At 39.9% G+C, this 13,444-nt stretch overlaps 1 protein-coding gene across 1 annotated transcript in view; it reads left to right on the forward strand.

Moving 5' to 3' along the window:
- The window catches only part of ATG3 (autophagy related 3), a 56,391-nt gene extending 43,350 nt beyond the window's left edge, over positions 1 to 13,041 (forward strand). Inside the window, exons 10-13 of the mRNA XM_077294838.1 lie at positions 7,034 to 7,186; positions 11,499 to 11,626; positions 12,174 to 12,242; positions 12,802 to 13,041. Of these exons, the coding sequence (XP_077150953.1) occupies positions 7,034 to 7,186; positions 11,499 to 11,626; positions 12,174 to 12,242; positions 12,802 to 12,883 (432 nt within the window). The 3' untranslated portion in view covers positions 12,884 to 13,041. The remainder of the gene's footprint in view (positions 1 to 7,033; positions 7,187 to 11,498; positions 11,627 to 12,173; positions 12,243 to 12,801) is intronic.
- Positions 13,042 to 13,444: the final 403 nt, after the last annotated feature.

Consider the following 13,444-nt stretch of genomic DNA (forward strand, 5'->3'; position numbering starts at 1 on the left):
TATGAGTGTCTGAGCAAAGGGTCTGAATACTTATGACCATGTGATATTTCAGTTTTTCTTTTTTATTAATTTTGCAAAAGTTTCTACATTTCTGGGGTTTTTTTTTCAGTCAAGATGGGGTGCAGAGTGTACATTAACCCCTTAATCCCATATGACGTACTATACCGTCGAGGTGGGGTGGGCCTTAATTCCCGGTGACGGTATAGTACGTCATACGCGATCGGCCGCGCTCACGGGGGGAGCGCGGCCGGGTGTCAGCTGCATATCGCAGCTGACATCCGGCACTATGTGCCAGGAGCGGTCACGGACCGCCCCCGGCACATTAACCCCCGGCACACCGCGATCAAACATGATCGCGGTGTACCGGCGGTACAGGGAAGCATCGCGCAGGGAGGGGGCTCCCTGCGGGCTTCCCTGAGACGATCGGTACAAGGTGATGTACTCACCTCGTACCGAACGTCTTCTCCCTGCAGGCCCCGGATCCAAAATGGCCGAGGGGCTGTATCCGGGTCCTGCAGGGAGCACTTCCGGGTCAGAGCAGGCTGCAGATGAAAGCTGCAGCCTGCTCCGATGAAAGTATGATCGCAGATCTGATAGAGTGCTGTGCACACTATCAGATCTGCGATCTGTGATGTCCCCCCCTGGGACAAAGTAAAAAAGTAAAAAAAAAAATTTCCACATGTGTAAAAAAAAAAAATAATAATAATTCCTAAATAAATAATAATAAAAAAAAAAATATTATTCCCATAAATACATTTCTTTATCTAAAAAAAACAAACAAAAACAATAAAAGTACACATATTTAGTATCGCCGCGTCCGTAACGACCCAACCTATAAAACTGGCCCACTAGTTAACCCCTTCAGTAAACACCGTAAGAAAAAAAAAAAAAAACGAGGCAAAAAACAACGCTTTATTACCATACCGCCGAACAAAAAGTGGAATAACACGCGATCAAAAAGACGGATATAAATAACCATGTTACCGCTGAAAACGTCATCTTGTCCCGCAAAAAACGAGCCGCCATACAGCATCATCAGCAAAAAAATAAAAAAGTTATAGTCCTCAGAATAAAGCGATGCCAAAATAATTATTTTTTCTATAAAATAGTTTTTATCGTATAAAAGCGTCAAAACATAAAAAAATGATATAAATGAGATATCGCTGTAATCGTACTGACCCGACGAATAAAACTGCTTTATCAATTTTACCAAGCGCAGAACGGTATAAACGCCTCTCCCAAAAGAAATTCATGAATAGCTGGTTTTTGGTTATTCTGCCTCACAAAAATCGGAATAAAAAGTGATAAAAAATGGTCACGTGTCCGAAAATGTTACCAATAAAAACGTCAACTCGTCCCGCAAAAAACAAGACCTCACATGACTCTGTGGACCAAAATGTGGAAAAATTATAGGTCTCAAAATGTGGAGACGCAAAAACTTTTTTGCTATAAAAAGCGTCTTTTAGTCTGGTTTCACACTTGCGTTTTTATCTGCATGCGTTTTTTAAAAAAACCGCATGTGTGAAAAAATGCATGTAAACGCGGTAAAACGCATGCGTTTTTATAGAAAAACACAAGAAAACAAGAAAAAAACAAAAAACCCTAACCCTACCCCTAACCTGAAATACGTGGCACTGAAATACGTGGCACTGAAATATACGTTTATATACGTATATAAGTGCCACGATATTTCAGTGGCCACGTATTTAAGTGCCATGTATTTAAGTGCCACGTATTTAAGTGCCACGTATTTAAGTGCCACGTATTTAAGTGCCACGTATTTAAGTGCCACGTATTTAAGTGCCACGTATTTAAGTGCCACGTATTTAAGTGCCACGTATTTAAGTGCCACGTATTTAAGTGCCACGTATTTAAGTGCCACGTATTTACGTGGCACTTATATACGTGGCACTTATATACGTGGCACTTATATACGTGGCACTTATGACTGTCAGAAAATGTTCAGTAAACGGTTAGGGGTAGGGTTTCAGGTAGAATTGGGGAGTTTCCACTGTTCAGGCACATCAGGGGCTCTCCAAACGCGACATGGCGTCCAATCTCAATTCCAGCCAATTCTGCGTTGAAAAAGTAAAACAGTGCTCCTTCCCTTCCGAGCTCTCCCGTGCGTCCAAAAAGGGGTTTACCCCAACATATGGGGTATCAGCGTACTAGGGACAAATTGAACAACAACTTCTGGGGTCCAAGTTCTCTTGTTATCCTTGGGAAAATAAAAATTTGGGGGGCTAAAAATCATTTTTGTGGGAAAAAAAATATGTTTTATTTTCACGGCTCTGCGTTGTAAACTGTAGTGAAACACTTGGGGGTTCAAAGTTCTCACAACACATCTAGATAAGTTCCTTGGGAGGTCTAGTTTCCAATATGGGGTCACTTGTGGGGGGTTTGTACTATTTGGGTACATCAGGGGCTCTGCAAATGCAACGTGACGCCTGCAGACCAATCCATTTAAGTCTGCATTCCAAATGGCGCTCCTTCCCTTCCGAGCTCTGTCATGCGCCCAAACAGTGGTTCCCCCCCACATAGGGGGTATCAGCGTACTCAGGACAAATTGGACAACAACTTTTAGGGTCCAATTTATCCTGATACCCTTGTGAAAATACAAAACTGGGGGCTAAAAAATCATTTTTGTGAAAAAGAAAAATAATTTTTATTTTCACGGCTCTGCGTTATAAACTGTAGTGAAACACTTGGGGGTTCAAAGTTCTCACAACACATCTAGATAAGTTCCTTGGGGGGTCTAGTTTCCAATATGGGGTCACTTGTGGGGGGTTTGTACTGTTTGGGTACATCAGGGGCTCTGCAAATGCAACGTGACGCCTGCAGACCAATCCATTTAAGTCTGAATTCCAAATGGCGCTCCTTCCCTTCCGAGCTCTGTCATGCGCCCAAACAGTGGTTCCCCCCCACATAGGGGGTATCAGCGTACTCAGCACAAATTGGACAACAACTTTTAGGGTCCAATTTATCCTGATACCCTTGTGAAAATACAAAACTGGGGGCTAAAAAATCATTTTTGTGAGAAAAAAAAAATAATTTTTATTTTCACGGCTCTGCGTTATAAACTGTAGTGAAACACTTGGGGGTTCAAAGCTCTCAAAACACATCTAGATAAGTTCCTTAGGGGGTCTACTTTCCAAAATGGTGTCACTTGTGGGGGGGTTTAATGTTTAGGCACATCAGGGGCTCTCCAAACGCAACATGGCATCCCATCTTAATTCCAGTCAATTTTGCATTGAAAAGTAAAATAGCGCTTCTTCCCTTCTGAGCTCTGCTATGCGCCCAAACAATGGTTTACACCCACATATGGGGTATCGTCGTACTCAGGACAAATTGCACAACAACTTTTGTGGTCTAATTTCTTCTCTTACCCTTGGGGAAATAAAAAAATGGGGGTGAAAAGATCATTTTTGTGAAAAAATATGATTTTTTATTTTTACGGCTCTGCATTATAAACTTCTGTAAAGCACTTGTTGGGTCAAAGTGCTCACCACACATCTAGATAAGTTCCTTAGGGGGTCTACTTTCCAAAATGGTGTCACTTGTTAGGGGTTTCAATGTTTAGGCACATCAAGGGCTCTCTAAATGCAACATGGCGTCCCATCTCAATTCCAGTCAATTTTGCATTGAAAAGTCAAATGGCGCTCCTTTGCTTCCAAGCTCTGCCATGCGCCCAAACTGTGGTTTACCCCCACATATGGGGTATCAGCGTACTCAGGACAAATTGTACAACAACTTTTGGGGTCTATTTTCTCCTGTTACCCTTGGTAAAATAAAACAAATTGGAGCTGAAATAAATTTTGTGTGAAAAAAAGTTAAATGTTCATTTTTATTTAAACATTCCAAAAATTCCTGTGAAACACCTGAAGGGTTAATAAACTTCTTGAAAGTGGTTTTGAGTACCTTGAGGGGTGCAGTTTTTAGAATGGTGTCACACTTGGGTATTTTCTATCATATAGACCCGTCAAAATGACTTCAAATGAGATGTGGTCCCTAAAAAAAAAAATGGTGTTGTAAAAATGAGAAATTGCTGGTCAACTTTTAACCCTTATAACTCCGTCACAAAAAAAAATTTTGGTTCCAAAATTGTGCTGATGTAAAGTAGACATGTGGGAAATGTTATTTATTAAGTATTTTGTGTGACATATGTCTGTGATTTAAGGGCATAAAAATTCAAAGTTGGAAAATTGCGAAATTTTCAAAATTTTCGCCAAATATTCGTTTTTTTTCACAAATAAACGCAAGTTATATCGAAGAAATTTTACCACTAACATGAAGTACAATATGTCACGAGAAAACAATGTCAGAATCGCCAAGATCCGTTGAAGCGTTCCAGAGTTATAACCTCATAAAGGGACAGTGGTCAGAATTGTAAAAATTGGCCCGGTCATTAACGTGCAAACCACCCTCGGGGCTTAAGGGGTTAATGTGAAAAAATGAACTTTTTTGAATTTGCCAAATAGCTGCAATGAAACAGAGTGAAAATTTTAAAGGGGTCTGAATACTTTTCACCCACTGTATATAGACCATGCAAAAATAAATAACAATTTCAGAGCCCGTAAATAAATAAGGATTCACACCAGATACCTAAAAAAAACAGACCCCCTAAAATAAAGACAAATGCCAGAATAAGTGCAGACCCTAGTATAAAGATATGATCCCCAAAATATTCTGCATTCCAAAAAAAACTGCAGACCCCCAGAATGGACCCTCTAAAGAAATACAGACCACAGAATAAATAGCTCAAATTAAACTCCAACATAAATGCATACTTCAGACTAGACTATAAAATACCTATCTCAGACTAGACTGCAGAATAACAACCTAAAATCCATACAGATCCCAGATCAGCTTCCAAAATAAATCCAAACTTGTAGATCGTTGGGAGTCCCACTGTTGTGATCCCACCAGTTGTCAGAACTGAGCACTTCAGCTGTTGCTCCATTCGTTCTCTATGGAAGGGGCTGCCCACCATAGCACTCTGCTTTTTCTCAACAACCCAGTAGAGAATGAATAGAGCGGAGGTTGAACGTGCACACTGCCGCACTGGTTTTACGTTTTCTTCTCCTGACGACATCTGTGCATTGGGGAGTTGAGACTTGGCCCCTCCACCAGCTGCCACTGATTATTCAGTGACCTGCCTCCTCCATCATTGGGTGGGCTGCACATGCGCAGTGCGAGTTTCCATGTCTATTCTTCGGGTCTTCCATATGCGCCGCCTCCTGCACCATTTTATTGATGGCGGCAGTGGTGCAAAGTTTCAAAGTTACGGCAAGTCACTAAATGATCAGTGACCTATAGAAACACAGGAGGCAGGCGGAGGGGCCGGAGCAGAAGACCCAGGCCTGCCCCTATGCACAGAAGACATCATGAGAAGAAAACTTCAACTTAAAACCATGATTTAAAAAGAACCTTCAACAAAGGTACAATTTAATCCGTGTAATAGCGCCATTATGGCCATAGCGTTAACTTTGTAGTGATAAATCCTGCTTACAGGTTCCCTTAAAGCCATCACTAGATAACCCTTCTTGGGTGCTAGTATATAGAGCTTAGCACGTGCCATAATCCGTGCTACACAGCTGGCATCTTCCTGTAACCGCAGAGACTGGAGCTAACTCTGATCGCTGCTGCGTAACAATTAAGTGCCACTGTCTATCACTGACCATCACATTTATATAGCGGGGTTGCTGGTGCATGCATGCAATATCTCTGGAGAGCTCCAGTGACGTGAATTTTGGGTCCAATGGCTTTCATGGTATTATGGCAACCAGAGCTCCCCATACCATTTTGGTTGTCCTATGAAGCCGTAAACTGAAGGTAAAAAGAAACTAAAACAAAAACCTTTTTAATAGTAATAATACATCATTTTTGAAAAGTATGTTTGGTATTGCTACTTCCATGAAAGTCTATAAACTGTCAAAATATATAATGAATTTACCCAAACTGTAAAAGTCGTAAAGAGAGAAAAAACAAAACCCCAGAATTGTGATTTGGAAGGGGGGTTGTCGCTGATTCCCCTAGAAGAAAAATACAATGAAAAGCACAAAAAAACAGCCCCTATACAGCTCTACCGTAGTTTCAGAAAACTGCAGCACAAACTAAATTTGTTTTTTATTTTTTTAACAATTTTTCAACTTTTTTTTTTTTTTTTTCAGCAATTAAATGCCAATCATGTATAGTGGGGAGTTTTTTGTTGTTTTTTTTTTATCACTATAATTGTGCTGACCTGGGAAATCATGTCGCCAGGTTATTTTAACCATAAAAACAAAATAATGTAATCACTTTTTTTTCTCCCTCAGTTTCATTGCACTAGGACTTTCCCTAGTTTTCCAGTATATTATATGGTAAAATGGAGTCATTCATAACTACGACTCGTCTCAGAAAAAACAAGTCCTGATATGGCCAGGTTATGGCTTTTGGAACAAGGGAAGGAAAACACAGAAGCTTAAAAATATAAAATAAAAATTGCCCAGCCATGAAAAGGTTAAAACAAGAGTTTCACATTTCCATTTTCCTGAATGATTTTTGTCTTTGCTCACTAATGGCCCAAAATATGCAGTGGCTCAGATCAAAAATGTGGGTCTTGTCGCTTGGTCATATGCAGGACAGAAATGCGTCACCTTGTTAACGGAGAAAATGCAGTGATGGGGCATCTTCAGATATCTGTGGGTGTCATTATTGCCAAATGTTTATATACACATATGTATATGTGTGTGTATATATGTGTGTATATATATATATGTATATATATGTATATATATATATATATATATATATATATATATATATATATATATATATATATATATATATATATATATATATATATATATATATATATATATATATATATATATATATATATATATATATATGTATATATATATATATATATATATATATATATATTATTTTTATATTACACACACACACACACACACACACACACACACACACACACACACGCGCGCGCATATAATGAATATTATATCGTCTGTGATTCTTTATCTTGATTTAGGCAACGGTGGACACTGCCAAAATTGTAGAAGCAAGCAAACCAAAAGCTGAGGGTGCTGAAGATGCCATCTTACAGACTAGGACCTACGACCTTTACATTACGTATGACAAGTATTACCAGACACCGAGACTTTGGTTATTCGGGTATGATGAGGTATGTACATGGGCATTGGAGGGTCTTAAACATCTCATTAGACAGACCCCCCCCCCCCCCTTTTCCTTGAAAAGCATTTATTAGAAGCTTATAGAATTGTGCAAAGTGACCTCAAACAGTGCCCAGAATGTGAGTTTACCTTCTGTGTCTTGTACGTGCCCTATGCTGTGACAGTCACTCCTACAATCAGTTACATCCGGCCACTGTTGATAACTGATGATCGGTGGAATTCTGGGGGTCCAACTCCAACCAATTTTGCATTTATGACCTTTTCTGAGGATGGGTCATCAGTTTTAGAAGTACTACACAATTACTTTAAATGGGTATAGAATCCATGTGTATAGGGCATCGGCATCCCACCTCCCCCAAGAGATCATGTTTGAATTTCTATATCCGATCCTTTTTTCTTTTTTTTTTTTTTTTTTTTTGGGTGCAGAAATAAGCCACTGACAGAGGAATCTGGGTGGATGTCACAAGTGAGAGGGCTGTCAACTGACAGCTGTGTAATGTGCATGTAGGATTAATTTACCTACTGTGACATGGAATATCATAAGTGTTACCCCAACTCATTCAGAAATCAGATAAATGTATATATACTATAAATATTGTATTGAGATACATAACTGCACAATAAAAATTTAAACGTTTGATGGTAAAAACAAGAAACAATGAAAGCAAAGGGAGGCCAATAAGAGACCCACAATAATGAAAATAAGAAACCATTAGTGATGAGCGAGCGTGGATATCCTGTAATCTGAACATGCTCGAGTGTTATCCGACTATCTTGGGCAAGCTCGAATTGTATAAATAAAAAAAAAAAAAAAAAGCTATAAACTGATGTGCATTCAGCATGTAAGCACAAGCTCACACAAGCCACTCAAAAGAAAAAAACAAAGACAGAAACATAATGAGTAAATACCCTGCAGTAAATAAATAGCATAGTGCATGAAAATAATATACAGTATTTAGATCACGTGTTTTTTTTAGTTTTTTTTTTTTTTATTAAAGTTTTCAGAACATAACAGAATTTTCTCCAAAATACACCACAATCTTTTCCCCATTCCCAACCCTGGTCCAATGATAAAATATATCACAAGAAAAATACAGACATAGATAAGGCACATATCCCAAGGCACCAGTCATGGAGTACAACTAAATCACTTTCAGGGTGATATAAAAGATCACATGTTTTTTGATTAAAAGAAAAATGTGAAAGCCATCCCACGTCGTCACTGTGACCGTAATTGGGACAGTCCTAACTCTAATATTAAAATCCTTACCGCTTACGACATGCATGCAGATAAGAGCTGAGACGGACTGAGCCCAACTAGTGGACACACAGACAAAGGAGAGCACATCAGTCATGCCCAGCTCAATACAAAGGCCGGCCACACCTCGAATAACGTGCTCTAGTCGTGGCGGCTGCATGTCTCACGGGGATTGCCTAACAAACAGCCAATCCCTGCATGTGTTGCAGCTGTCTAGCAGCCACGAGACATAGAGCCGCGAGGACTGTAACATTAGGTTAGCACGCCCAATATACTCTGATAACACTCGAGCATGTTCATCACTAGAAAACATTACAAAGGGTATCCACCAGATGGCACAAGACTATCCAGGATCAACCTCCCCAGACCACATCTTTTATATCTGCTATCTGTTTCTGCATTCCTTAGAAATTAGGGTTTTAATGCATATGTTAATGAGACATTAAGTGCTTGGTTCCTAACTGAGCACTTTAGGAGCCTTTTGCCTCCAGAAATTTTCTTCCTTAACAAGCACCAGTCTCTTAGTTGAATTGATGCCTCATTTACACATGAATGACAATGGTAGTTTATGCGGGCTCCAGCAACACACAAGATATAAAGGTGTTGAAGTATTTGCATGCTCCCGCTGCACCATGGCTTGGGTGCATTGATCTTCCATATTCCCTGTCATTTAACATTTTATGTTAGGAGAACTACATGTTTTGTTCAATTCTGCTCATTTAAAGGGAATGAATAATCAGAAAATTACCTATTTCTTAAATTGTGTGTTTTTGTTATTGTTCTTTGTCTTTTCTTTTGTTTTTTATATATATATATATATTTATTTTTTTTTCACTATTTTTATTTTTTTTTTAATTCGGAAATCTTGCAATTTTCACAAGGGTCATAAAGTCTAATTTTAGAAAACGTACTATTCTGTATGGAAGACTTTTCAGCAGCCTCATTTTCATGACGGACAGGATTACAATGAAAGCGAACACCTCCCTGTACCGTCAATAACACAGATTCCACCATTCACTATAGGTAATGTCACTCATCCCTCCCTTCACAATGACCTTTGCGCAGATCACAGCATATCCCAAAAGTTCTTCTATAGAAGGCACTGAATTTGCTCCAGTTTCTTGCTGTCTATGTCCGTGTGGCTACTGAAAAGAACAGAACGTAGGAGTCTCCTGTAAGGCTTAGTGACCAGTCTGAAAATTGCAAGATTCTACTTTAATGCAGATTAGTGCTAAAAAGAATAGTAAATACACTTAATATAAAATCAGAAAACAATAGTTAGTTTTCTGACTCCACATTCCCTTCATGATCAGTGACTGCACTTCCATCTGAGATGGTCTGAAAACCTCCTGATTGCTCATCACAGGCTCAGGCTCTGTTCGCCTGCCATGCTTTACACTGCAGCTCTGCTTACTCAGCATGCACTCTGCGGGAAGCCGGCACATGGAGAGCTAAATGTGAAGGCGCCATCATAAACCATAAGTCACAGAGAGGTTCATCCGCTAACTGCTACATTTCTAAGGAGGGCAATCGGCCCCCCGATAGAGGGTCTGATTCCGCTACAACTTCTCCATAATCTGTGCAGCCTCTGAGCCCTGGGCTCCAAAATGAAGAAGTTCCTCCTTGGGAATGTGCATCTGCTCTTCTTATCTTACAATGTTGCACAACAGAAAGTTGTTCAAGTTGTAACAGACGGTTTCATTGCATCAGTCTGTGCGGACGGGAAGTTTCTGCAGGAGCTCATCATCATGTAGAATTGTATACATGATGAGTGACGTGACTGTGGCAGCTTCTTCTTTAATGACGTGGATGTGTGCTAGCCGCTCTAATGGGAAGTGTGCTCTTACTTAACTCCTTCCTGACCTCTGCTCTGTATCCAGAGCAAAATGTCACCAACTGGAACGTCGGATAAAGTAATCTTTATATACTGGCTACTTCTTATGCCATGAGCTGTACTTGTTAAAAAAAATGTAACACCTTTTTAAGGTCCCATTAAAGGGAATCTGTCAGCAGGTTTTTGTTACATAATCTGAGAGCAGCATTATGTAGGAGCAGAGAGCCTGATTCCGACGATGGGTCACTTAAGTGTTGCATGTTGTCATTTTGATGCAATCCCTGCTTTTTCTGCTGCAGATCTAGCAGTGCTCAAATGCTGAGCTCTGTATTACCTTGAACACATGACGATTAACAGCTTTCTGTGTACACTGTGCATAGGCAGAAAGCTGCTAATCTGTTGTGGAGGTGTGGTCATGGAGGACTAGGAAGCATGAGACACCTAGTCCTGTAGTGATAATCTCCTGCTGCTAAAACACTGATTTTACTGAATCTCAACATAAAGCCTAGTAAATAATACATCACTGGAATCAGGGTCTCTGCCCCATGCTGCTTTGTGATTAAACAGCAAACACTTCCTGACAGATTCCCTTTAAGGGTTTTACTGACTATTGTGAGTAGTTTTTCTCTATAAATTATGGCCGTGTTTGTTAGCACTTTTAGTTGTTTTTACCGTGATAGCCCAATCCCTAGATTTGCATTGCAGTGCTCTTTTTAATGATTGTCTTCACATATATACCTCGCTACTGATGTTTTGCCAAATTCATTTATGAAACAGAAATTGATCACTGTGTCTGACCATCGATACGTTATCTGGAGGGAGTAGGCACACGGTGGACACCCACAGCGTAACACAGCACCTGCATGAGATCCTAAAAGTATCATCTGTGTACTGTTGCCATTTTTCTTAAAAGTGCGTTTAATCACTATTTATTGGAGATGGGTATAAATCATATCCCTACTCCAATATACAGTCATTCTTTGAGTAATTTGGGGAAACGGTTTGTAGCTGTAATATATGTGCATTTACCTGAATGTGTAGCAAAATGTAAAATTCTGTTAAAAAAAGGGAGGTTAGGGTTAGAAAATTGCCCTTTTGGTCCACGCTATCAGACATTTATGGCCCACAAACATGAAATGTCATAATGAACTTGGGAACAATATTGCATTTTCTTTTGTTGCACATTTCTATGTTTCTTTGTAACTTCCAGCAACGTCAGCCACTGACCGTAGAAAACATGTATGAAGACATTAGCCAAGATCACGTGAAAAAAACAGTGACCATTGAAAATCACCCTCATCTGCCACCACCAGCTATGTGTTCAGTACATCCATGCAGGTAAACTATATTAATGATATGTACCTGGTGACATGAGAACATGGCGTGGTTCTAAGTAATTGTATTCGACAGCCCAGCTGCAGTATCCTCATAAGCACTTGACATCGAGACATTAATACACGTGATATCTAAGTGTAGCCCAATATGGACCTCAGAATATGTAAAATTGAAATCCGCGGTGTCAATGATTGCGGTAAATCCGCATCACGTCACAACAAAATCCAGTTGTTTTCCCATTTTGCTACTGCAGAGTATCCGTCTTCTATGGGTGCGTCCTTCTGCATCTTGGTAGACGTAGAGGTGCCATTAATGACCAGTCATGGAGGATGGAAAGGAGGGGATCATTTTACAAGTGACCTCTGCAACGTGTTTCCAAATGGCAGAAATAAAGAGACTTGGTGGTTTGGTGAAATAGCACATTAGTGCCCCAAGATCACTGAGAAGTTAAGACTATGAAATGTGGTTGGGAAAAATGTTTATCTTGTTACTCCAAATGGTTCCCTTCTTAACGCAGCCTCTGTCCAAATGTTGTGTTTTTTCTTGTTAGGCATGCAGAAGTTATGAAGAAAATCATTGAGACCGTGGCGGAAGGTGGCGGAGAGTTGGGGGTTCACATGTATCCTTTCCTTTGTTTCTTTACAGTATACAATAATTGACCATGCCATTTTATTTGTAGAGAAAATCTAGTTTTAAGATCCAGGCAGGACTAGCGGCGAGGCTAGCCCAGCGCTGCACCTGGACTGGTCAGTCCCTTCTAACAGCACTGGGAGAAGCCGTCCCCATGCTGCGCTGCACTAATCTAGTTTCTGGTTATGGCGGGGGGTTATGCTCCTTACCACTTGTAGTAATATTTTTATGTTTTGTGTAAATTCTTGTCACTACTAGATTGTCTTTTTTTTAAAAAAACTATAATATTACAGGTCATGGTACTAGATTCGGTGATGGGGCGTTGATCCAGGGAGCTAGTCTGTGGCCGTATGTGGAGTCAGGAAAGAATTTTTCCCCTAATATGGAGCTATTCGTGTCTGCCCCATGGGGATTTTGCCTTCCTGTGGATCAATATATTAGGCTATAGGTTGAAACCAATGGATGTCAGTCTACATTCAACCATAAGAAACCATGCCACGATCAGGGTGAATGTACATCTGTTATCTTCCTTAATGTGACCTTACCAGGTATCTTCTCATTTTTCTAAAATTTGTACAGGCTGTCATTCCCACTATAGAATACGATTACACACGGCATTTTACAATGTAACTGCTATTGTTTACCTGCAAGTTCCATTGAAGCTCCAGTTTTTACTAACAGACTCAGAAATATCCATGTTTTTTTTTTTTCCATCAGTACAATTCTTCAACATTTCTGTAATAATGTATAATATACTTCTTTGATTAAATTTCTGCATTTAAACAGTTTCCAGGTTAATTTGTCTCTGTTCATTGCATAAAATATTTGAAATGTATTTTAGATTGTATTTATGTAAATAGAAAAGTAAGTAGATGAGCAATTAGGACATAGAGGTCAAACTCAGGCCCAGGGGCCAAATCTAGACTGCAGTGCAATTTATATTAGGCCCAAGAAAATACCAAACGTCTGCTAGAGCTGGCCCGTCGGTAAACAGCGCGTGCACCGCTAATACTACAAATCCCACATTTCCAGTCCGGCATGCTCCCTGGTTACTACAAAGCTATTTACAACCTTGTCCGTAGTAATACTTTCCCCAGCCGTGGCGCACTTCCTGACCGGTGTTCACCTGAGCCGGAAGTTCCCTCCTCTTCTCCCTACATCAGCGCACACTCCCCTTATACATTCCAGCGC

This window comes from Ranitomeya variabilis, chromosome 3 (genome assembly GCF_051348905.1).
Source record: "Ranitomeya variabilis isolate aRanVar5 chromosome 3, aRanVar5.hap1, whole genome shotgun sequence".
In the NCBI taxonomy this organism is placed as follows: Eukaryota; Metazoa; Chordata; class Amphibia; order Anura; family Dendrobatidae; genus Ranitomeya; species Ranitomeya variabilis.